The following is a 27,439-nucleotide window of genomic DNA, read 5'->3' on the forward strand; positions in this document are numbered from 1 at the left end:
ATGTAGGTGTTGCTTGACCACTCCTTTGGCCAACGGGTATAGTTCCCACCCCACCATGCACATGAGCTCCACAACTCCGTGTACTCAATGAGATAAGGGGACTAAGGGTACCGTCACACAGTGCCATTTTCATCGCTACAACGGCACGATTCGTGACGTTGCAGCGTCGTATAAGTATCGCTCCAGCGTCGTATACTGCGGTCACACGTTGCAATACACGGCGCTGGAGCGATAATTTCATGACGTATTTGCAATGTAGAAGCCGTTGGTTACTGTGCGCACATCGTATACAACCTGTGTCACACGATGCAATCATGCCGCCACAGCGGGACACTAGACGACGAAAGAAAGTTTCAAACGATCTGCTACGACGTACGATTCTCAGCGGGGTTCCGGATCGCAGTAGTGTGTCAGACACAACGATATCGTAACGATATCGCTAGAAAGTCACGGATCGTGCCGTCGTAGCGATGAAAATGGCACTGTGTGACGGTACCCTAAGCTGATGCCAGACACCTCTGGTAATGTCTTATCTCCCATGACGAAAAGGATAGGAAATGTTTAAATACTGAAGAAAAAAATTGTCATTTTCTTAGTGTGTTATCCCACATTTTTACACTTATTTTTGTCTTTTTGGAGATGTGATGTGCCAGTCATTAAAAGTCTTGCATTGAAGCAACATGGAAATCAAGCTGGAAGTGGACTGGAGACATTTCAGATCATAAGGAAGAAACAATCTAGGTGCATTGACACATTCCCAGTTCACTTCCCACCTGATTTGCCTGTAGTTTCTATCCTAGATTTCTCAGAACTTACACAGCAGGTCTCCACAAAAAAAAGTAGCAGTTTTCGAAGAGTGTAAGCACCCATCAAGGCATGCAACTCCTTCCATATATAAAAAACATTCTCGCAAGTTCCCTTTTAAAAAGGAGCTGTCACAGGGTCCAACTTGGCCAGATTGCTCATATTGTTTCCCACTACTCCCCTGAGTATTCTCTTTTTTGTTTTTATTAAAATCTGCCATACGGTTCCAGAGATATGGGTCATTTTATTTAGGGTGAATGTTTACCAAAAGTGCTTGGCTCACAGGATCCTCTGGGGCGTGTCTTTAGGCTGCTCGGCATTATTATCCTGTGAGCACCGCCCCCTTGTAAAATACCTTAAAAAGTAGCACTAATAGACCCTTATCCCCAGAACCGTATGGCGAATTTTAATAAAACAAAACATGGATTACTCAGTGAAGCAGCAGGAATAAAATAAGAACAAAAACTGGTCACTTTTGACCCGGTGAAAGGTCCTCTCTAATGGTCACCTTCATTGTCTTTCAGGCCATTACCTAAGTTTCAGGTATGTATAGTTTCAACTATGGCTTAAAGGGAGCCTGTCACCCCGTTTTTTCAATATGAGGTAAAAGTAGTGTTCAATAGGGCCTGAGCTGTGCTGTACAATAGTGCCTTTATTATCCCCTGATTCCCCACCTTTGCTGCCAAAATACCTTAGTAAAGTCGCCGTTTTCGGCTGTCAATCACGCAGGTCTGGTCAAATGGGCGTTGTGAAATCGCTGTTTCTCCCCCACCTCTTGGTTTTCTTCCCGGCGTTGGCGTAGTGTTTCGCGCCTGCGCATTACAGTCTCTTCACTGTAACCTCTGTGCAATACATACTGTGCATGCGCAACAGCCGAATGCACTGCGCAACGGCAAAAAAAAGAGCGCGATCTGTGCTATTCACCGGTTTATCGGTGGCGGCGGCCATCTTCCTGAGGCTGCCCGTGCGCAGATGGGGTGCTCTGCTTCCCGGGGCTTCAGGAAAATGGCCACGGGATGCCACGTGTGCGCAGATGGAGATCGCGGCGGCCATTTTCCTGAAGCCCTGGGAAGCAGAGCACTCCATCTGCGCACGCGCGGCCTCAGGAAGATGGTGCAAGCAATTCCCTTCATAAGTCCCATGCTTAGTGACAGGACGTACCCTGTGTGCAATCTAAGTATTACAGGTCGATCAGTATATACACTTTACTTTTTCTGAAAGACCACAGAGGCTGCAACACCATTAACAAGGGGCACCACTAACCAAACACCATGAAGCCCAAAGAGATCTCCAAGCAAGTCGGGGACAAAGTTGTTGAGAAGAACAAATCAGGGTTGCATTATAAGAAGAAGAAAAAAATATCCCAATCTCTGATGATCCCATGGAGCTCCATCAAAACAATTATCATCAAAAGGAAAGAACATGGTGCCACAACAAATCTGCCAAAAGAGGGCCGCCCACCAAAACTCTCAGCCTGGGCAAGGAGGGCCTTAATCAGAGAGGCAGAACAGAGACCATAGGTAACCCTGAAGGAACTACAGAGTTCCCAAGCAGAGACTGGAGTATTTGCCCATACTACTACAATAAGTCGTACACTCCATAGAGGTGGCCTTTATGGGAGAGTGAGATGAAAAAAGCCTTTGCTTACACACAAAAATCGTAAGGCTTGTTTTGAGTTGGCCGAAAGACATGTGGGAGACTCCCCAAATGTATGGAGGACGGTGCTGCAGTCAGATGAGAGCAAAATTGAACTTTTTGTCCACCAAGATAATTGCTATGTCTGGCATTAAACCATCACAGATCATCACTGCAAGAAGACCATCCCCACAGTGAAAATTGGTGGTGGCAGCATCATGCTGTGGAGATGTTTTTCGGCACCTGGGACAGGGAAAATGGTCCAAGTCGAGGGAAAGATGGATGATGTGAAATCCAGGGCTATTTTTGAGCAAAACCTGTTTCAGTCTGTCAGTGATTTGAGACTGGGACAGAGGTTTACCTTCCAACAAGACAATGACCCAAAGCATACTGCTAAAGCAACACTCGATTGGTTTAAGAGGAAACATGTAATTGTCTTGAAGTGACCTAGTCAAAGTCCAGATGTTAATCCAAATGAGAATCTGTGGTTAGACTTGAAGAGTGATGTTCACCAGGGGAAACCATCTAATTTGAAGGAGCTGGAGGAATTTTGCCTTGAGGAATGGGCAAAAATCCAATCGGCAAAATGTGGAAAACACAGAAACTTATGCAAAGCGACTTGCAGCTGTAAATGCCGCAAAAGGAGGCTCTAAAAAGTACTGACTTTAGGGGGGTAAATAGTTATGCATAATTAAGTGTGTTTTCAGTTATTTTGTCCTATTTATTTGCTTTACAATAAAAAGAAAACCAAAAACCAAATGTTCACTGTTGTAGGCATGTTCTTTATATGAACTGATGCAAATCCTCAAATAATTTGAAATTCCAGGTTGCGAGATAGCAGAACATAAAAAATATCAAGGGGGTAAATACTTTTGCAAGCTGCTGTATAGGGTTGTGGGAAAAGAAAATATTACGTATACCTTGCATTGTATTAATTGAAATCCCTAGTGTTTGTATGCGTAGGAGTCCAGTGGGTGGTCCTACTCAGTAATTGACAATTATTTCTGCATGCTCAGTCATTCAGGGAACTGTCAATCAATGAGTCTGACCGCCCACAGGACTCTTGCAAACAAGTACTAGAATTTCAATTAATAAAATGCAAGTTTTACTTAAACCATTTTGCGGGAAATGTTTTTTTTATCAGTCTGATCAGCTTCTCCTGCTCTAGAACATCTTGCTTGCAGATCAAAGACCATTTTCAATATGACAGGCTCTCTTTATAAGTGCTAGAGAATAAAAACTATTAAATGGACATTTCCCAACCTTTTATTATTTTTAATTGAGCTCAATAACATTCCAGAATATTCTTTGTCAATATTACCACTTTCCTGCACATATTGCCTGACTGCAGGAAAGGTGATGGATGTTATAGTCACATGTCACTATTATGTTGTGTTTTCTCTTTGTAGGAATTGCAGGCGTTTCTGAAATTTGTAGATTCTCAACCGCCCTATGATATCGTGGTGGACGGACTGAACATTGCCTATCTCTCTAGAAAGAATACACTTTCAACTCCCGTGAGTACTAAATAATTTACTGATTTATTCCAGTATACGGCTGCAAAATTTAACGGTTTTATAGCATGAGGTCGGCTCTCGGTCCCAGAATCGTGGTGATTTATCGCCATTGTCTTGTGAAAATAATCAACACTTCGTTAGAAACGATTGTGAAACATTGATGTAGAGAATATTGACTATAATAATCTCCTGAGAAAGGTTTTTTAATTGAATATTTCGTGATTTTCTTCTCTGACCAATTGTCCTGGGAGAGGCCTTAAAGGGAACCTGTCACCCCCAAAATCGAAGATGAGCTGCGGCCACCGGCATCAGGGGCTTATCTACAGCATTCTGTAATGCTGTAGATAAGCCCCCGATGTATCCTGAAAGATGAGAAAAAGAGGTTAGATTATACTCACCCAGGGGCGGTCCTGCTGCGGTCTGGTCCGATGGGCGTCGCGGTCCGGGGCCTCCCATCTTCTTACGATGACGTTCTCTTCTGGTCTTCACGCTACGGCTCTGGCGCAGGCGTACTTTGTCTGCCCTGTTTGAGGGCAGAGCAAAGTACTGCAGTGCGCAGGCGCCGGGAAAGGTCAGAGAGGCCCGGCGTCTGCGCACTGCAGTACTTTGCTCTGCCCTCAACAGGGCAGACAAAGGACGCCTGCGCCAGAGCCGCAGCTTGAAGACCAGAAGAGGTCGTCATCGTAAGAAGATAGGAGGCACCAGAGCGGACCTGAGACACCCATCGGATCGGACCGCCCGCCCAGGTGAGTATAATATAACCTCTCTTTCTCATCTTACAGGTTACATCGGGGTCTTATCTACAGCATTACAGAATGCTGTAGATAAGCCCCTGATGCTGGTGGGCTTAGCTCACCTTCGATTTTGGGGGTGACAGGTTCCCTTTAAAAGAGATGTACTCTCCTCTCCTCAAGACATTGAAAAACTGTAGCAAGTTCAGAGAAGAGCTACCAGGATGGTGAGCGGACTGCAAAGTATGTCCTAAGAGGAACGGTTAAAGGATCTGGAAATGTTTAGCTTGCAAAAAAGAAGGTTAAGAGGAGACTTAATAGCTGTCTACAAATATCTGAAGGGATGTCACAATGTAGAGGGATCATCATTATTCTCATTTGCACATGGAAACACAAGAAGCAATGGAATGAAACTGAAAGGGAGAAGATACAGATTAGATATTAGGAAAAAAACTTTTTGACAATGAGGGTGATCAATGAGTGGAACAGGCTGCCACGAGAGGTGGTGAGTTCTCCTTCAATGGAAGTCTTCAAACTGGGGCTGGACAGACATCTGTCTGAGATGGTTTAGAATCCTGCATTGGGCACGATGACCCTGGAGGTCCCTTCCAACTCTACCATTCTATGCTTCTTAGCTCATGCGCTGACTTTTTCTTGGAGACACCTTTGGGGTTTTCTCGGCTTATCATTCATTTTATGTTGACTGCAAGTTGCTGAATTGTGACAGTGCACACACTGACATGATTCCCCTCTATTTCCTGCTTGAGTGGTCGACATTGCAAGTATCTGATTTGCCAACTTGCTTATCATCCGCTTTTCTCAATTGAACATAGAGAGCGGCGGGTAAAGTTGCGAACCAACATGTGGCAAATCGCATACTAGCAGTCAGGTGATGATCACTTGTGATGGAAATAAAGGGGAATCAGGACAGTATACATCTGCACACTGTCACTATTCTGCAACCTGGAGTCACATAGAGTTACTGCAGAATGTATGTGGAGTTCCGAGACCCCTTTAAAGGCAATCTGTCACCTGAATTTTGCCACCTAACCTCCCTAAGCTAGCATCATGTAGATGTGTCACTTACTGGGCTGCTTGCTTTAGTTTTGATGAAATCACAGTTTTATCAGCAGGAGATTATCACTATAGGACTAATAAACCTGCTGCCATGTAGTCCTCCATATTCATGTGCTCTGTATAACATTGATTGGCATCTTTCTGCCTATGCACAGTGTATACAAAAAGCTGCCAATCAGTGGTGTGGGCGGGGTTATACAGAGGATTCAGACAACTGCTAGATCTGCAGCAGAGAAAACAGGGATTGTATCAAAACTGCAGCAAGCAGCCCAACATATTGCTGAAATCAGGGTCTCTGTCCCTACATTATGCTGCTTCCAGATGAGGTAGCAAAAACCTGGTGAAAAATTCAGTTTCAACAGTCAGATGTGGTTATTTTTGTAAGTCAGGAAATAGTTACACTTTTGCAGAGCGTGCATCCTTTGTGTGCATTTTCTGATCTAGTGTTGTGAAAGGTTGTGTCTCTGTAGCAACAGACCGCGGCGGAGCCACATTCCAGGGTTGCGTGTAATCCTCTCTCTTGTATGTGACACACGTCATAGGTGGGAAGAGTCCGTCCAATGGAGACCTTCCCATGTAACTGTACTATTGACGTAAAAGCCGGGACAGGGAATCCCGGCACATTATTACTTACTCACGCGTTTCGGCATGATGCATCTATACAGTGAAACCGTTTGCTTACCCTTTGTATCATTTGTTAAGGAATTGTTCTATTAATAAGCTAAAAATGGGGCAGAAATTTAATTTAGTTTTTTCATAGTTCTGGTAGTTAAATATTAGTGTTAGTAATCTGCCAAGAATGTAGAAAAAAAGTATTTTAATGCAGGAGTGTTATATTTATAAACTAAAGGAGGACGAACTTTTCAAAGCATACTCATAATCCTCTGTGCCTTATCTATGGAGATAGTTTTATAAACTTCTAAATACAGATGAATCGCAATTCTATAAAAAAAAAATAACATTTGTACCATACGAGGCTGTGCTGTATTGATTTCTTTTTGCACTTTTTTTTTTTCTACTCCCTTTTATCCAAGTGCCATACCATACTTTATGGATATCCATTTTTGGTACAAATAAATAGTTTTGATTGCTTTTTATTGCATTGTTTGTTTTTTTAAGTGGTGTGATGACCGAAAAAACGCAATTCTGGTATTTGCAATTTATTCTTCATATTGTTTATCATATGGGTTAAATATTTTTAGTTTTTGATAGATCAAACTTTTATAGACATGGTGGGAACAAATATGTTAATTTTCTTTTTAATTTTTTTTTTATGTTTAACCCCTTCCCGTCATGCGGCATACATATACTGCTCTGTGGGAGCTGTGTTCCCGCAAACAGCAATACACACACGACGGCACGATCACGCGGCCTCACGATGACCACCACGGTGATTGCGTGCGGGTGTCAGCTGTGTGTTAGAGCTGATATCCCGCAGCAATGCATGAAATTGGTGCTGGCACCGATCGCGGGCATTTAACCCATCTGATGCCGCTGTCAGTAGTGATATCGGCATAGATGAGCATCACGCAGGGAATGAGTTCCCTGTCAGCTTATATCAGGACAACGCGATGCGATCATGTTGTCCTGATGGTCTCCATCCTCAGACCCCCAGCTGCAAGATGGCCATGAGGTCTTTCTGGGTCCTCGAGGGGAGGTGGCTTGTGAGCGCATGCTGAGAGCAGGCGCTGACATGCCTCCCTCCCTGCCTGTCAGATGCTGATGTGATACTCTGCAGTATCAGATCAGCCATCTGACACCATAAAAGTGATGTCAATGTAAAAATGTTACAAATAAAAAAAATAATAAAAAATCTAAAAATATATTTTTTTAAATCTCCAAATTAAGGAAAAGAAAAAAAGAAACAAAATATTTTTCCTGTAAATACATTTATTTATGTAAATAAAAAAAATAAACAATAAAAGTACACATATTTGGTATCACCGCATCAGTAACAACCCTCTCTATAAAACTGTCCCACTAAATAACCCCTTCAGTGAACACCATAAAAAAGTAATAAACGAGGAAAATAACATTGCTTTATCATCATACCGCCAAACAAACAGTGCAATAAAATGCGATCAAAAAGATGAATGTAAATAAAAATGGTACCACTGAAAACATCATCTTATCCTGCGAAAAACAAGCTACCATACAGCTCCAGCAGCAGAAAAATAATAGATTTAACACTCAGAATAAAGCGATGCAAAATTTTTTTTCTATAAAAGATTTTATTGTGTAAAAGTGCCAAAACATATAAAAAAAAACATACATTATAAATTGGGTATCACTGTAATCACACTGACCCGAAGAATAAAGCTACCTTATCAATTTTACCACATGCAGAATGGTATTAAAAAAAAAAGCAATTCCTGAATTGCTGGTTTTTGTTAATACTGTGTCCCAAAACTCGGAATACAAAGCGATCAGAAAATGTCATGTGCTCGAAAATGATACCAATAAAAAAATCAGCTTGTCCCGCAAGAAAACAAGCCCTCCTATGACTCTGTCAGACGAAATATGGAAAAATTATAGATATCAAAATGTGGTGATGCAAAAACTAGTTTTCGCAATAAAAAGTGTCTTTTATTGTGTGACCTCAGCCAAACATATAAGCACAATATAAATCTGGTATTGCTATAAATCGCACCGACCCGAAGAATAAAGTTGCCTAATCACTTATACCACACGAGGAACGGTGTAAAAAATAAATAAAACCAATTCTTCACCTTCTGTTGATTTTTTCATTCTGCCTCCCAAAGATCGCAGTAAGGCTTAGGCCACATTTATCCTGCGCTCTGCGCTGAGCACTTACATCGGCGTTTCCATGTAAATCTCTGAAATACATGATTCAGACGGGACCTGTGGCGGAAGATTCCCTATAATGAGGCAGATGGAGGCACTGTGGATGCTGTAGGATCCGGCAGTGTCCATCTTTTTAGGACTGCATAAAAGTGCCGTCAGCCATAGTTTTGTGCTCTTCTGAAAAGAAGGACATAGCTGAACAGAGGCCAGGCAGAGCTGAGAGTAACTCTGCTGCCTCATTATAGTGAATGCATCCATCAAGGGTTTCATCTGTCACATCACTCAAAGATTTAGATGGAAAACCCAAAGTGCTCAGCGTAGAGCGCAGGATAAATGTGATAATAAATGTTATGCAAAATGTTCCCAATAAAAGCTTCAACTCAATCCACAAAAAAAGCAAGTCATCACCCAGGTCCATCATCTGTTAACGGAAATATAAGGGGCTTCCACGTTACTGGTTGCACAAAGGCTCTGGAAAAGCAAAATGGCTCTTCGCTCCCCAAAAGAAATTCAGCAAATGCCCCCCTCCCTTATGAGCCCCAGTGTGTCTAAACCACATTTAGCGCCCACATGTTTGGCATTTCTGCAGTGATGAGAGCCCACCTAATTTACAGGTGCGTGTCTCCAGAAACATGAGCTGGGCATAATGTACTGGTGACAGCAACGTACTGCAATGCCAGTTTGCAATTTCACTCAGCAGCATCCACTGCTGCCTGTTTCTGGAAAACACCCATGGAGTCAAAATCGTCATTACACCTGTAAATAATTCCAAAAGGGGTAACATTTTCAAAATGGGGTCACTTGAGGGGGGATTCTGCTTTTCTAGCAATTAGGGGCTCTGTATATGGAGTCCGCAAACTACCGTATATACTCAAGTATAAGCCGAGATTTTCAGCCCAAATTTTTGGGCTGAAATTGCCCCTCTCGGCTTATACTCGAGTCATGATCGGCGGTGGGGTCGGCAGGTGAGGGGGAGAGAGGTCTGTCATATACTCACCTAGTCCCGGTGCTCCCCCTGCCCGTCCCACGGTCTTCGGTGCCGCAGCTCTTCCCCTGTTTATCGGTCACGTGGGACCGCTCATTAAAGTTATAAATATGGACTCCACTCCCATAGGGGTGGAGCCGCATATTCATTTCTCTAATGAGCGGTAACGGTGACCGTGACAGAGGAAGAGGCTGCGGCACCCGGAGACCAGCTGTCCGGGAGAAGGAGCCAGGGATGCCGGGAGCAGGTAAGTATGTCATAGTTACCTGACCACGTTCCACCCGCCGGGCACCGCTCCGTCTTCCCGTCCTCTTTCTCTGACTGTTCAGGTCAGAGGGCGCGATGACGTACTAGTGTGCGTGCCGCCCTCTGCCTGAACAGTCAGTGCGGAGAGGCGCCGAGACGGGACGCTGAGGAGCTGCGGGCAGCAAGAGAGGTGAGTATGTCATTTTTTTTTTTTTATTGCAGCAGCAGCAGCAGCATTATATATTGCACAGCTTTCTATGGAGCATCTATGGGGCCATACTGAATGGTGCAGAGCATATATGGCACAGCTTTACGTGGAGCATCTATGGGGCCATACTGAACGGTGCAGAGCATTATATATGGCACAGCTATATATGGATCATCTATGGGGCAATAATGAACGGTGCAGAGCATTATATATGGCACAGCTTTATGTGGAGCATCTATGGGGCCATACTGAACGGTGCAGAGCATATATGGCACAGCTTTACGTGGAGCATCTATGGGGCCATACTGAACGGTGCAGAGCATTATATATGGCACAGCTATATATGGATCATCTATGGGGCAATAATGAACGGTGCAGAGCATTATATATGGCACAGCTTTATGTGGAGCGTCTATGGGGCTATACTGAACGGTGCAGAGCATTATATATTGCGCAGCTTTCTATGGAGCATCTATGGGGCCATAATGAACGGTGCAGAGCATTATATATTGCACAGATTTATATGGAGCATCTATGGGGCAATAATGAACGGTACAGAGCATTATATATGGCACAGCTTTATAAGGAGCATCTATGGGGCAATAATGAACGGTGCAGAGCATTATATATGGCACAGCTTTCTATGGAGCATCTATGGGGCCATACTGAACGGTGCAGAGCATTATATGTGTGGCACAGCTTTATGTGGAGCATCTATGGGGCCATACTGAACGGTGCAGAGCATTATATATGGCACAGCTTTATGTGGAGCATCTATGGGGCCATAATGAACGGTACAGAGCATTCTATATGGCACAGCTTTATGTGGAGCATCTATGGGGCCATAATGAATGGTGCAGAGCATTGTATATGGCACAGCTTTATGTGGAGCATCTATGGGGCCATAATGAACGGTGCAGAGCATTCTATATGGCACAGCTTTATGTGGAGCATCTATGGGGCCATAATGAACGGTGCAGAGCATTATATATGGCACAGCTTTATGTGGAGCATCTATGGGGCCATAATGAACGGTACAGAGCATTCTATATGGCACAGCTTTATGTGGAGCATCTATGGGGCCATAATGAACGGTGCAGAGCATTATATATGGCACAGCTTTCTATGGAGCATCTATGGGGCCATACTGAACGGTGCAGAGCATTATATGTGTGGCACAGCTTTCTATGGAGCATCTATGGGGCCATAATGAACGGTGCAGAGCATTATATGTGTGGCACAGCTTTATGTGGAGCATCTATGGGGCCATAATGAACGGTGCAGAGCATTATATATGGCACAGCTTTATATGGAGCATCTATGGGGCCATAATGAATGGTATGGAGCATCTATTTTTATTTTTGAAATTCACCGGTAGATGCTGCATTTTCCACCCTAGGCTTATACTCGAGTCAATAAGTTTTCCCAGTTTTTTGTGGCAAAATTAGGGAGGGTCGGCTTATACTCAGGTCGGCTTATACTCGAGTATATACGGTATTCTAGGAAAATTTGCGTTCCAGGAGGCAAATAGCGCTCATTCCCTCCCAAGTCACTCCATATGGCAAAGCAGTACTGTACAGCCTCATATGGGGTATTTCTACATTCAGCAGAAATTGTGGGACAAATTATGGTTCCATTTTTACAGTTTTCCCAGTGTGAAAATGTAAAATTTGGGGCTAACACAATTTTGGTGGTAAAAATATACGCTAAATTATTTTTTCTTCACTGCCCAATGGTATAAAATTCTGTGACACACCTGTGGTGTCAATATGATCACTGCACCCCTAGATAAATTCATTGAGAGGTTTAGTTTGTAAAATGTGGTCACTTATGAGGGATTCTGCTGTTCTGGTACATCAGGGGCTCTACCAATGTGACATGGCCCCCTCAAACCAGTGCAGCAAAATAAGGAACTGTAATATGGTGCTACTTCCCTTCTGAGCTTTGCACTGTGCCTCAAAAGCAGTTTTTAACCACATATGGGGTATCGGTCAATTCAGGAGAAATTGCAAAACAATTTTTATGGTCCTTTTTCTCCTGTTACCCTTGTGAAAATACAGAATTTGTAGCTAAAAAATATTTTTGCAGGAAAAATTTGATTTTTTTTAATTTTTATTTATTTTTATTTTCATGGCTTAATGTTATAAACTTCTGTGAAGCACCTGTGGGTTCAAGTTGCTCAATACACATCTAGATAAATTCCCTAAGGGGTCTAGTTTCCAAAATGGTGTCACTTGTGGGGATTTCACTGTTTAGGCACATCAGGGGCTCTACAAACATGACATGGCATCCGCTAATTATTCCAGTAAATTTTACCTTCAAAAAAGTCAAATGGCGCTCCCTCCCTTTCAAGCCCTGTCGTGCTCCTAAACAGATGTTTTCCCTCCACATATTGGGTATCTGCGCACTCAGGAAAAATTGCGAAACAAATTGTATGGAGCAAGATCAGCAAGTTATCACCTATTTTGAGAAAAAAGCTAATCATAAAATAAAAGCAAAATAAAAAGAAAAAAAAAAATGTTGTTAATACTTGTATGTTTATCAATGACAATCAAGAACTTGTATATTTTGGCTAAATAAGGGCAAAACCGAAGAAGCTGGTGCGATAGGGAAATTGTGTGACACCAAACTGACCTTTGTTTGAAACCAGAGATTCGTATAATAGTTGTATTAAATTTATACTGTTGAGGTCAAAAAGCCCCTTAAATACCGTAACAGCAGCCGGATCAGATTGTTTTAGGTTTGCCACAGTGAAATTCCCCTAGTGACACAGAATCTGATCAGCAAAACATGTGCCCACAGAAATCTCTTCTCCGCATTGTCCAGACTCTGAACAGTCATCGAGTATATTCTAGATATTCTAGCTGTGTCACGTGTTGCTGCTTTTCATTTGCTATTTTCCCTATTTTGCAGCAGATGCAGTGTAAAGGTACCGTCACACTAAGCGACGCTGCAGCGATAGCGACAGCAATGCCGATCGCTGCAGCGTCGCTGTGTGGTCGCTGGAGAGCTGTCACACAGACCGCTCTCCAGCGACCAGCGATGCCGAGGTCCCCGGGTAACCAGGGTAAACATCGGGTTGCTAAGCGCAGGGCCGCGCTTAGTAACCCGATGTTTACCCTGGTTACCAGCGTAAAAGTTAAAAAAACAAACAGTACATGCTCACCTGCGCGTCCCCCAGCCTCTGCATCCTGACGCTGACTGAGCTCCGGCCCTAACAGCAGAGCGGTGACGTCACCGCTGTTGCTTTCACTTTCAGTTTAGGGCCGGCGCTTTAGTGTCAGGAAGCAGAGGCTGGGGGACGCGCTGGTGAGTATGTGCTGTTTGTTTTTTTAACTTTTACGCTGGTAACCAGGGTAAACATCGGGTTACTAAGCGCGGCCCTGCGCTTAGTAACCCGATGTTTACCCTGGTTACCAGTGTAAAATATCGCTGGTATCGTCGCTTTTGCTGTCAAACACGGCGATACACGGCGACCTAGCGACCAAATAATGTGCAGACCTTCTAGCAGCGACCAGCAATTTCACAGCGGGATCCAGATCGCTGCTGCGTGTCAAATACAGCGATATCGCCATCCAGGTCGCTGTAACGTCACGGATTGCTGGCGATATCGCCTAGTGTGACGGTACCTTAAGTTATTCAGCTGTTAGGCACCTTCAGCAAAATCTGCTGGTGCCTTGTAAAGGTTTTTAACTCTCCTAAAAATTGCAGATTTGCCTGAATAACAAATAACATTTAGATTGAAATCACTGAAATCGTATTTCATGTTGTAGTTGGCTTATTTTCAAACCTTGCTTCTAATTGCAAAAACAGTATTTAAAAATCTTTACTGTAAGTTCAAACATTTAAAAAAAAAAACACAGCATTTTTTTCTACTGTTTTTTGCATGCTTTAGAAAAAAACAGAATTCTACAAGTGTTTCAGAATGAAAAAAAAAACATCCCCAAAATACTTTTTTAAAACATTTAAAGCGGTGTTGTCAAGTTTAAAAATTATTCCCTATCCACAAGATAGGAGATAACTTTCCAATCGATGAGGGTCCAAATGATTCTGAGAACCAGAGCTCTGCGGAACCTTGGCTAAATGGAGCAGAGGTTGATCATGTGCTTTGCCGCTCCATTGATTCTTATTGGGAGTGACAGAGATTGGCAAGAGCTGCACTTGGCTGATCTTTGGCGCTCCAATTAGAATGAATGGAGCAGCAGAGTGTATGATCGTCCTCTGCTACTATCATGTCGGTGACTCACACGGTTGGTAAGCGCCATACTACTTGCTGCGCTCACCGCTCTGCTCCTCCCTGTGTCAGATCATCTCACTGAGTTGCCTCATGCAAAACTTCCAGCACTGCTGCATCCTCTTGTGGCTGGAAAGTCTCAACACAGCTATAGGGAGGCACGGCCAGACTCTGCAGGAATTTTAAAACCACTGTGTGATGCAGAGTTTTGCTTCCCTCACCTATTCTCTGCCAGCGTGGATATATTAGACAGTTTCTCCCTCCACACCTTGCCTGAGCTTAGGTCCTAGTTGCAGTCCGTCACTTATTTCCTGTCAAGGTACATTATTGTTTGACTCTCCGTGTTCACCAAATGCTTACTCGGGTCCTCCATTTTGTCTGTCGTCCCCTGGCTTATGACTGCCTTTACCCAGGACATGCAGTTTGTCCACCGCTGCTACTCGTGTTCCCAGAACGATGCCTGCATTCAAAACACCACTTGTGGTAAATCAGCTCCCTCAGCAGTACATGGAGGTAGAAAACAGGAACACTGTCTTTTTAGATCCCTTGTTGGTTTATTAGATAGACGACATAAACCAACATGAAGGGAAAAATAAATACAGCTCTTTGGGGAAAAACAGGAAAACAAAATGCTGCAACACAGTCCATACAGTTGCGGGGAGCTGCCCGCTCTGGCGCAACACATTTTCAGGCTTTCCTCTTCAGGACTAGAGTTGAAAGTAGTCAGAATCGGTTGCCAAATCAATCTGAATTTGCCATATTCGTGCGATATTGGTACCCTATTCGTGCCGAATTTATGTTTGATCGGTTCCAAACATATTCATTCATTTCTACTCCCATTGACTATTGCAAAAACAATATTCGCTGCCGATCGTCATGAGAATCGAATGTTGAAAAATTTGCTCAACTCTATTCAAGACACAAACCACTGGAGAATCTGCTCACCAGCCTTGCTGAACAAAGACTGCCTCTGGAGTCCAGCTATTTAAGCCCCAGACCATGTGACTCCTCCCCCATGTGACTGAACACATGACTGTGACCACACAGGTCCTGTCAGCACAAGGTGGTGCAGGCTCTGCAGGTGGTAAGGTGGACAACCTCCCACCCACTCTATGGATGTCCACATAAAACCAGCCCATTATACATCTTAGTTTAATCCTCACAACACGTAGTGTGCTGAAGGAAAATACTCTGACTTCACATCACTGACGCCATTAAGCGTAGTGACACACATCTCCCCATATCTCCCCTCCAGTATTTTACCAGTGACTTTGTTACAGTGCAAATCGCATTCATGTAGTCAAGTGATAATGAAGAATGATCGTTTTTATGAACACTTGTTTGCTAATTATTGGCCCATAAAAATGGACATTTAAATCCATGGCTGCAGTCTGCTCACATCGTGTATACTAAGGAATCATGACAGTGTGCGCACCTCATGCTATCACAGTGCGGCAGTATACAGTGTGATAGTGACTGCAGACATTTGTCCCAAGCCTGGACAACCTCTTTAACTCTGTCTCCTCACATCTAGCCAGATGGACACCTCCTCCCTGCGGCTGCCATTTCACACTTCTCAGCACAAGCTCTAGATGTGTGTGGTGTGGTTGGCTGAGATTGATAACACTTGGACTCATGAAATCTTTAACTGGACTAGATGCTAATCTTGTACAACCATTTTTTTTTTACATATTTTCAAAGCAAGTACTCTAGGTTCATCAGGTCTAAGATCTATTTAATTATGTATGCATTTTATAATATGAAATCTGCTGACACATCTATTTTAAGTAAGGTAACGCCACCATATTCTCTCATTGCAGTCCCATTTCTGGGCCCAACCTTGGGTCCTGTGATCACAACTAATAACGTCATACTATATATGCTTACGATGGTGGTAGTTTGGGTGATGACTACCCCTATCTGGACAGGAAGTTTGACTGTAATATGGTCAGACAAATGACACCGCGTGAATTAGCCCTATGGCAGCGTTTTATCACCCACTCCTTCCCCCAATCCAAAAAAAACTGCTCAGTACTCAATGTAGGCCTACACATTACTAGCACAACTAAGCATTACTAAAAAAAAAGTCAAGCTTTTAACAAATTATTGGATTAAACATGGATCCACAGGCTCCGAAGGTCCACAAGGTGACTTAGGCTGAATTCAGATGTCAATGTATTATGGTCCAACTACAGATCAGGATGCATGGACCAGCCCGCGGGTCTCCTGACTCCAAGTTGTCAGCCTTCTTTATGCCTATGAGGATGTCAAATTCGGGTGAGATGACCTGCGGCCGGTCCGTGCATTGTGGTCCTTAGTCAGACCGTGATTCATGGACGTCTGAATTTGCCTTTAAGTTGTTTTGACACTGATTTTTTTTTTCTTGCTGAGTTTATAGGATTAATGTGATATCTGTGGAGGTCTGACACCTGGCACTGCCCCTCATAATCTGTTATAAACTCCAGCAGTGGCCGAATATGAACTGTGCATAGAGATGAACAGCACAGTGTGTAGTGGTGGCTCCTAATCATTTTATCAATTACTGAGCTGCAGTATTGGCCATTGCATGGTCTACAGAACTGTGCTGCCCTGCTCTGTTCATTGTTTCAGGCCCCCACCAATCTGATATTGATGACCACCTAAAATCCCCATGACGCCATCATGGCCCTCTCCTCTATAAACAGTAGCACTCATTCAGCCGATGACGTCTGTTCTCTATGAGAAAAACGCCAACAAACTTGTCTGCGAGCAGCTTATATCCAGGAGAACAGTGTGATTCTCAGTCCAAAATTGGACATGCCCTATCGATATCTCACCCGATAATCAGTAACCGGCACCCCCATATAGAGTGAAGGCCAAACCCGTCAATATTGTCAGGTGCGGTGGACATCACTCTATTGTGTAAGGGGGGCTTGAGCATCAATCATCAGTATAATAAGTCTGGACGGCCTTTTAATCGTGGACTCATACACTCGTATATTACACGATGAGTAGCACCGTTAGACCGTCATCTAACTGACACAGACTGTCTGCTTCCTGCCAACCAGCAGACATGACCTATTTTTATATTTTCCTCCCCTGCCACCTTACATACTTTCGCCCTAAAAGATTGTTAGGTGGTTTCCCACACTCCACTTAAGGTTAACATTGTGCTTCTCGGTCCAGACAGGAGTACAGTGTAACCGTCCCATACAGGGGTTGTCCCCTTTGTAGGTATCTCTGAAGCTAAATATTCAAATACTGCAAAAAAAAAAAACCTCTGCACCAGTCGTCCTAATAATCGAACAATATTTATACTGGAAGACACAATTTATGGTCTACAAAACAAATCAACTATGACTTGCTTCTGGAGTAAATGTAATTAGTAACAAGAAGGCATCAAAAGAAAGTAGAATGAACAATAGAAGGACAAGAAAGGGGAACAGTGAGAAGGGGGTGGCAAGGATTGTGTATTTATGTGGTGACATCAGAATGTTCTTCCAGCCGCCAAATAAGTTTAAAAGTCTGCCAAGCCTCCAAACCAAATCCAAGGGAGGCAGGTAAAGAATGAAGACCGTGTAGTGTCATGAAAGGGGTTTAGGAGGTGTCCATAGTCTTCGTATGGTCAATGGAAGAGTCCTGTGTAAGGGGGTGTAAAAGGCCTTTTTAAAGGTATGGTACCGCGATTGTAGATTATTAATAAATCACTGTAATGTAGCATAACATGCTGCTATAACCAAGTTTTAAATGCATGTGAAACAGATTTCGTGTGTTATATGTGTTTAAAGAAGGAACTGGGGGCTGACATCTTGGTTTCACAGCAGTAGCACGTCACTAACAGTGTCATTTTACAGCACCTCATGGACATAGGAGATAATAGACAGGCGCTGACCCTATCTATAACATTGGAGGGGTGTTAGCAGTGAGCTGGGCACGCCTCTGTGGGCTGCACAACTCACTGCTGTAGGTGTGACTAGCTGCCATTTTACTATAGCCCAGTGCTCTCTGCCCAGCTCCACTTACTCTCTATCGCTGCAGGACAGAAGCGCTGACTGGAGCCGGAGAGATCGGGTGATTTACCTCCGTGCTGAGCTCCTCTACTCCAGGCACCGCACGTCCTGAGCAGACATGCTCTGCTCCTCACACGCTGCCCTGTGTCCTCCTGCTCTGTCTCCACCTCCCCACTTGCACACAGTCCCAGACTAGTGATCTCCGGTAAGCTGCACTCTCCCCCTGTGTCGCTCTGCCTCCTCCCTGCGTTCTCTCCCCGTGTCCTTCTGTGCTGGCTCTCTGGCACCGAGGACCCTGCTGATCCCGACATGCGGGAGGCACAGACCTCAGTGCGGTGACATTATCTCCTGCTCTGATCTCTCTGCTTTCATTTGGCAGAGAAGGAGAGACCGGGGGAGGTGCCAGAACAGAGCTGCTGTGAGCAGGAGAACTGGAAGAGCTGCATATGGACATCAACCTGCTCTGCAACACAGTGACAGAAGTGTGTGTGTGTAGTCTGTGAGTGTGTAAAACATGAGTGTATGGTATCTGTACTGTGTGTGTGATGTGTGTGCGGTATCTGTAGTGTGTGTGATGTGTGTGCGGTATCTAGTGTGTGTGTGATGTGTGCGGTATCTGTAGTGTGTGTAATGTGTGTGCGGTATCGTGTGTGTGATGTGTGTGTGGTATCTGTAATGTGTGTGCGGTATCTGTAGTGTGTGTGCGGTATCTAGTGTGTGTGCGGTATCTGTAGTGTGTGTAATGTGTGTGCGGTATCTGTAGTGTGTGTGCGGTATCTAGTGTGTGTGCGGTATCTGTAGTGTGTGTAATGTGTGTGCGGTATCTGTACTGTGTGTGCGGTATCTAGTGTGTGTGTGTGTGATGTGTGTGCGGTATCTGTAGTGTGTGTAATGTGTGTGCGGTATACTTCATCGCGGTAATGTGACCGCGACGTCATCGCAGGTCCTTCACACACACCACGGAAGCCGCTTAGGAGGTCGGGCCGCCAGAAGGTGAGTATATCGCTATTTTTTATTTTAATTCTTTTTTTTTTACCGTAATCTGATTACTTCCCGCATGGTGTGCACAGCCCCGTGCGGGAAGTAAGCAGATCAATGCGATTCCGCAATTTTAATGAACATGCTGCGTTTTTTTCTGGATTGCGATTCCGCTCAGGAAAAAAATTCAGCATGTGCACAAAAAATGCGGATTGCATTCTGTTACATAGGATGCTTAATGTTAGGGTTTTTTTCGCGGTTTTATAGCATTTTTATAGCGGAAAAACCGCGAAAAAAAAGCAAAAAATCTGCTACGTGTGCACACAGCCACATACTTGTGTGTGTGTGTAATAATGAGTAATGTGTACATAATGAGCCTGTGTTGTCCAGCATGTGTGCTGTGTACATGTATGATGTGTGTGTCTGTGTGACTATTTGAGGTGTATATAATGAGGTTGTGTTGTCCAGCATGTGTGCGGTGTACATCATATATGAAGTGTATGTAATCAGTCCAGCCCTGGACCTGATCCTGCAGTCCAGCGAGCCCCGTCCCGTCCACACGGAGAGCGTGGAGTCTGATGAGGAGAGCGAGACAATTATTGAAATTTCTTTTTTTTTTTTTTTTTTAATAAATTTAACAGATATGCCACGCTGCATTGTTAACAATTGTGGTAGTCATACCAAGAAGAATTCGTCTGAAGGAATAATATTGCATGGGTTTCCATACTCCATGGAAAGAATAAAACTGTGGCTGCAGCAGACAGGACAATTTACTAACATTGACACAGTTGCCAAAAGAATCCGCATTGGGAAAACGCACAACAAATTCAGAATGTGTTCAAAACACTTTGAAGAAGATTGTTATATTTCTGTATCGGAAAAAAAGATTAGTTGCCTAATGGATTCTGCAGTGACCACTATTTTTCAAAATAATTGCGCACGTCAACCGCCATGTAAAGTACGTAGAGTGTATGAAGAACACAACTACTTTTCTGTAAAAAAAAACATGGTAACTACTTCTATAACATCTACATCTGGTCATATGGACACATCTGGTGAACTAAAAAGAAAAAAACAACCTACATCTAGACATCTTTAAAATTGGGCATGCAGGACATGCGTATGCGTTGTTTTGACACTCCCGCCAACTGCATGGGAACGCAACAAGTTGCATTCCCGTGCTGTCGGCGTGAGCGTCAAAACGACGCATCCGCATGTCCTGCATGCCCAATGTTAATGATAGGTACGCAGGAAGCTTGTAGAAGTAGGCGGGGCTTAACGGAGGAAGTACGCAGCCCTCCACAGAGCCCCCGAACGCTAATGTGAACCCAGCCTATGTGCCTATAACACCCACATAGTAATCCAAACGTTTCAGATGAAATAAAATGACAGTATTTTTGTATTAAACACACTTTATTTGCCAAAAAACATTTGTTTGAAAGTTGGGTTGCACCTTATATTCGAGTTGTGCTGTACCTGGCTGTGCTTTCTGGGTGTGAAGGCAGTGTGCAATTCTCTAGAGGCAGCCATAGGCGATCGTGTGTGTATATTCACTGCATCCCTCGCATTGTCATTGGCGTGTGAAGCATTGAATATCACGGCAGTGGATCCGCATGCCTTTTTTGTGCGTTTTTCTCCCCTTTTTTTTTTTTTTTTTTTGTGGATCTTTCGCTTTTTTTTTCTTGAGGTTCCCAATGCAATAATATAGTTGGAAATCCGCAAAATTAACCCCTTCACTCTGCAGCCCTTTTTCGTTTTTGTTTTTCGCTCCCCTCCTTCCCAGAGCCATAACTTTTTTTTTTTTTTAAATATTTTTTTTTACATTTGCCATGCTTCAATAGCCTCCATGGGAGGCTAGAAGCTGGCACAACTCAACCAGCTCTGCTACATAGCAGCGATCATCAGATCGCTGCTACGTAGCTGAAGTGCAGGCTTGCTATGAGCGCCGACCACAGGGTGTTGCTCACAGCAGGCATGCATCAGTAACTATAGAGGTCTCAAGGACCTCTATGGTTACTGTCCTGACGCATTGCCGACCTCCGATCATGTGACGGGGGTGGACGATGCGCTCATTTCTGGCCGGAAGTGGTAGTTAAATGCCGATGTCAAATGCCGCTGTCAAATGCTAACAGGTTAATAGTGGCGGGTGAATTGCGATTTCACCCGCCGCTATTACGCGCACATGTCAGCTGTTCAAAACAGCCGACATGTTGTGACTTTGATGTGGGCTCACCGCCGGAGCCCACATCAAAGGGGGAGACACAGCATGCGCAGAACATGTTGCGTTTTTTACTGCAATGCGTTTTTTTCCCAGAAATAACGCAACATATGCACAAAAATTGCGGAATGCATTATAAATGATGGGATGCATATGTATGCACTTTAAAATTGTTTTTATCGCATTTTTATAGAGAACAAACGCTAAAAAAATGCGTAAAATCCTGAACGTGTGCACACAGCCTCAATGTGTATGTCCCCATCACACTCCATATGTGTCTCACTCATCATACTTCATGCCTTTTTCTCTCCCATCAGTCACTCTTAGGGTATGTTTCCACATTCAGGAAACGCTGCGTTTTTGACGCAGCGTCCAGATGTTACAGCATAGTGGAGGGGATTTCATGAAATCCTGTCTCCACTGTGCAGGAAAAAAATCGTGCGTTTTTCAGCCTGAAGCAATCCTGAACGTGGACACATACCCTTAGCCATACACTGTATCTTTCCCCTCCCTCCATAATGCCTGGCTATTCACTGCAGACCTGGAGCTCCTTCTTATCTTCTTGAGGGATGAGTCAGACAGCTCCTAATGCTGCTCCATGCACACCAGATGTCTTCACTCTTCCTTGGGTCCAAATGCTGCTGAGTCCACTGTGTTCTGCTCCTCTGTAAGCAAGCTTTGCTTCTAATGCAGTAACTGCTGGTGATAGCAGATCACAGGTCAGTCACACACAAAATGGCTCTGCCCTGTGATGCTGCTCTTCATTCTGCCCCAGGGATATTAGACCACCCAAAAGGGGAGGGAAATGCTGATGTCAGCAGTTACTGCCCAGATTTTCCAGCTAACAGTAAAGCTGGTGAGTCTTACTGTAGCTGCTTGAGGTCTAAAACGGAAAATGCTCCCCCTAGTGGTAAATATGTATATTTCTAAAAAAAAATATAATATTTTTCATATAGAAATGTTTGCAAACAGTGCAAACATTGCATTAATACATTTTAATTACTATTATAAGCTTAATTTCACAAAAAAAAAAAATACAAGAAAACTGGTGGCACCTTCCCTTTAAGTTGGCAATGAAGCGTGAGATCCTAAACAGAAAAGCTAGAAGTAGAGAACTTAGTGTAAATGCCGAACACATAGGGTTATCAAGTGAAATTATGCCTTGTAGGGCAGCTCAGCACTCGCTTTGCCTCCCTCTATTATCCCAAGTGTCTTGAAGCTTGCGGGAAGTTGGTGAGCAGAATAGAGGAATTCTGGCTAGTCAATTTTAGATAGCCATTGGACCCACCTTTTGTGTCTGAGACTACAACATGGCTAATATTGGCATTATAGATAGTGCCACCCATTTGGCCAACCCTATGCACATTAATGCTAGCAACAAAAGTATCATCCATTAAAAAATGCCAATGTCTTTAAAGAGAACCTGTCACCAGGTTACAAGTGGATTTTGTTTTTCTCTCTGCATGTTTTTCTTTTCGGGTGATTTGTTCAATCTCATGCTCTCAGGGTCCTTTTTCTGATGTCAACTTTTTTATTATTATCATTATTCAACATGCCAATAAAATGTAAGGCGAGCCATGAGAACCCTGCCATTAAACGCACACAGTGCATCCAATGAGCGCTGCACAGTCTCCATTCACAATTGCATAGACATTGCATGTCGCTATGGGGTGTCCTACTCTGTCAATCTTGCAAAAGGAGTACTACATTTGGCGCAAGACCATGTTCACATGATGAATTCCCATTACCTTTTCATTTTTGGCAAAAAAAAAACTTGTGTAAATTTGGAGGAAAAACTGCAAATAATCAGTAAGGAAATCTGCATATGTTATAGTCTGATTTTGCTGCAGAATTGCAGAGAGCTTGGCAGTTAAAATACACAGCATTAGTTGAAATGACGTGGATGTAAAATTTGCATTGCATGTCAGTTTAAGTGTATATTTTTATTATACAACACGGAAATAAGATTTGTTATAGTCTCATCCACTTTGCTGGTACTCTGAAAAATCTGCAAATGTATCTGTCCTTTTGTGAACATAATCTAAATAAGTCCAGTGCAAAACGGCAGTCCGAACTAGCTTTGCTCCCTCTGTACCAGTCCGTGCTGGGTTGTAGTTACATATTATGGTTGGAAAAAAGACTCATGGCCATCAAGTTCAGCTGAGAGATAAAAGTTGGTAAATTGAATGGGGTAGAGGTACAACCGTAACGAATGCTCCGGTCTGCCCCAATAAGAATAATTTTTCCTTCCTGATTCCTACTATAAATCATCGGGATCAACAATCTGAACAAAAATTTTGCACATGAACATAATAATTTATATTTTCTTCTAAAAAAACCCAAAACACAACAACAACATCTAAGCCTTTCTTGAAACCATCAATGGTTCACGTTGCAACCAGCTCCTGATGGTGGCTGTTCCACAGAATAATCGTTTTTATGGTTAAAAAAAAAACTGAGATTGATCTTTTTTTTTTCTCCAGATGGAGGGAATTCCATTGTTGTTGTTTTTTTAAGGGTTTACACATAGAACAGCTTTAAACCTTTTTTTTGGTTAATCATGACCCCCTCAGACAACTTCTTCTCAAGACTAAATGCATTTTATTCTTTTAATCTTTCCTTATAACCAAGATCCTCCATGAACGTTATCAGCTTTGGGGATCTTCTGTATACCTTTTCTAACTCCAGGGCATCCATTCTGTGAGCTGGTGCTTAGAACTGAACTGAATATTCCAAACGAGGTTGCCCTAAGGCTGTGTGCACACGTTCAGGTTTTTTCGCAATATAAACGCATACAAAACCGCATACATATGCATCCTATCATTTAGAATGCGTTCTGCAATTTTTGTGCACATGATGCGGTTTTTTTCCGAATTTTGCGGATTTTTCGCTGTTTTCCCGCTATTTAATGCATTGGGGAAAAACGCGAAAAAAAAATGCATGCGGATTTCTGGCAGAAATGTCCGGTTTTTGTCAGGAAATTTCTGCAAGAAATCCTGAATGTGTGCACATACCCTAACGCTTTGTAAAGTGGAAGTTCACACCTTCAACTCTTCTACAAGAAGGTATCTGATAACAAATTTGGCATTGCTAATCATACAGTTCATACTTTCAACTCTGATGTAACAAAGTACCTGAACTCCTCTCTACTTTCATGGTGCTGTTGCATTTTCAACTTTTTAGTAGCCAACTCGTCTCAGCTATACAGGTGCTGCCTTATATTCTGCTCTGCGGTTCCAGTGCAGTCTCCACATTTGTCTCTGCTGCATTGAGTGCTTCCTGCTTCCCTAATCCATCTGTCATCCTACATATCGAGCTGCTCTGGTCCTCACTGTTTCACATCCCTTACTGCAAGTCCAAATCCGCTGCCCCATCACCTCTAGGCCGTTGTGCAACTCAGATCGACAGCTAAGAATATCCACATCATCAGATGAGCTCATAACAGTCCAGACTATGAAGTTTTATCGACATTATTTCTCTATGGCCATATTCTTTCCTTTTCTAGAAAGTGCTGGCTTGTAATTAGTTGTTTTTTGTTTGTTTCTTGCCAGAGGTCCCTATTGATAAAACGGAAAGAATTATCCAAAGCAGATGACTCCTCTGTACTAAACTGCTAAGACTTGTGGACATATGTGCAGAAGGTTATGCAGGCCATTTGGGACTAAGAACATGCTCTCCTCTGTGCTAGAACAGGTCCACCAGCTAATGTTCTCAGCTAGTTTAAGGCATTGACGTAGTTTGTGGTATCTTGGCGATCACTTCCTCTTCGCTTCGTTCTGAGACATATCTGCCAGCTTCAGAATGAAGTAGTCATATGACGCAAGGTCTGCTTAGGTGAAATCCTCCAACATTCCCAGGCTTTAGGCTTTTATTTGAATATTTCGGATGAAACATCTCAACATCAAACAGATTTATGTTTCGAAAGTATTTATTGAAAAGAAGAATGACAGATTTCTACAATACAGGTGTGAAATGAATCCGCTCTCATTTGGAAGACTGACAGTAAAAGTATCAAGCATAATAACTAGAGATGAGCAGATTGCTTCGTGCAACCTTGGTCCACGGTCCAGGTCAGTTCTCTTTGGCCGTGGACAGGAGCTGTGAGAGGTTCCTTACCCTTCCATATTATTAGTACTGGCTATATCATAGACTAGGAGGCTTGTCATTTTTATTTTTTTTGCTGATATGCGTTACCTGCACCCTACGGCCGTAGCGATATGCGTACATGTATATTTATCATAGGTGGACTTCTAGCGCACTAGCATCACGATTGTGACCGTGTGCTGTCTCCTACATTATTGCACCTCAATAAACAATACAGTGTAGTAGTAACCTTGATCGCCATGTGCTCCTATGGGCCGTTGGAACCAGTAATAGTTGAATATATGGCAATGTACTGTCATATAGTACCTACCGCACGAGGGTCAGACTGTCAGCTGTATTGGGGTGAAAAATTGAAATTTGATAAGGGGCAAATACATAAAAGCCTAAGAGCTTGTCATGGTTCATATGGTGTTTACCTGTAGCCATAGTGCTAATCTGTAGGTATACTGTATACCATTTTTTTTCCGAGGACAGATCCTCTTTATATGTTCTTACAGTGGGTTTGTTTCCCTCACTTTTATCAGAAAAATATATAGCCTTGAGTTTGTGTGGGTTTCCTTCGGGTTCTCCGTTTTCCTTTCGCAGTCAAAAACCACGCAGATAGGGAATGTAGATGATGAGTCCCAATGGGGACAGTGATGATGATGTCTGTAAAGCTTTGAGGAATATACAACATAATGGGAAACAACATTGTAAGACAAATCCAACTTGGGCAGGTGCAGGCATCTACATAAGAGTAGTAGGCAAAAAGAGTAACAGAGAAGCACTCCATAAAATCCAGTACAATTGGTTTATTGTTTCCAAAACATGTGAGACTTGAAAATCGTTTTATAGAAGAGGTGAAATGTTTCTGTCTATTTCTCACGCATTGGAAGCAATAAACCTTATTTTTATTGGATTTTTTCAAGTGCTGATCTGTTCCATTTTTTGCTGTAAATATGATCATTCGAATTTGTGCAAATCGACTCTCACGTCCAGTTCCATCGACCACAACAGAGAGTACCGCCTCTTAGTTGATGGCGTGTGCAGCTCTTCCATTGGTTGGCTACCCTGGCTTAACATCCATGTACATGACGCTGCAACAATAATGTTGCACCAGTCTGGCTAATCAAAATTGTCATGGACAAGATCAGGTAAGAGGGACGTGTGAATGGGACTTGTGAATTATCTTTGAAATGCCATAGGCTTGGTACATGTTACATTGATAATGTAGGACTGGAGAAATTAAAAAAAATTAAAATCATGACTATTTCTGAAATAGAGGAGATGAAGTACCATAAATGGTGATACAAATAGTTTAGATTGACAGTCATTGAGTTTGGGTAAATTAGTTCACTCCCCACCAACATAACACATGTTTTCCATTTTGCAAGGATTGTGGCAAATTGGTGCTGTTGATGTTATGTCAGATTGCAGCATCGAACAGATTTGTAGTTGCTTACATCAAGAAATTGTCTAACACAATGACCGGAAAGGTTTTGGAATCCCAAGATGAGTCCATCATGGTCAGAACCGCAGGGGGATGAGGAAAAACCTGGTTGCAGCAGATCCATAAGGCAAGCAAGGTATCCGCACTGAAATAATAATAAGCTCTGCATATAAGTTGTTATAGCAGTGATACTTGTCCCCCTGCACAGGACAGGCGTTGGGGGCAGGTAGACCAGTCCGCTGCCTTGTCCCCCCCGCTCCTCCAGGGGCCCACAGCCAGTGGCGTGCCGCTAATAGCGGCACATCATGCAGCCGCTATGGGGTTCGTGAGTAAGAGGCTCCATCTCCCATCACTCCCCCTCTGCTTGTGACTTAGCAGTGGAGCCGATGAGACACACGACAGAAGCCAGAGCATCGGGGCAATGGGTAGAGGTAAGTATTCTGTGTGTGTGTGTCTCTGCACTATACTGTGGGGGGGGG

The 27,439-nt window shown here is 43.2% G+C and overlaps 1 protein-coding gene across 2 annotated transcripts in view; it reads left to right on the forward strand.

Moving 5' to 3' along the window:
• The window catches only part of PRORP (protein only RNase P catalytic subunit), a 73,119-nt gene that overhangs the window by 39,408 nt on the left and 6,272 nt on the right, over nt 1–27,439 (forward strand). Inside the window, exon 4 of one of the 2 annotated variants that reach the window (XM_077262880.1) lies at nt 3,849–3,956. The exons of the other annotated variant lie outside the window; for it this stretch is intronic. Coding sequence (XP_077118995.1) covers nt 3,849–3,956 — 108 coding nt within the window. The remainder of the gene's footprint in view (nt 1–3,848; nt 3,957–27,439) is intronic. 2 annotated transcript variants of the gene reach the window in all.

The sequence above is a fragment of the Ranitomeya variabilis genome, chromosome 1 (assembly GCF_051348905.1).
Source record: "Ranitomeya variabilis isolate aRanVar5 chromosome 1, aRanVar5.hap1, whole genome shotgun sequence".
Classification (NCBI taxonomy): Eukaryota; Metazoa; Chordata; class Amphibia; order Anura; family Dendrobatidae; genus Ranitomeya; species Ranitomeya variabilis.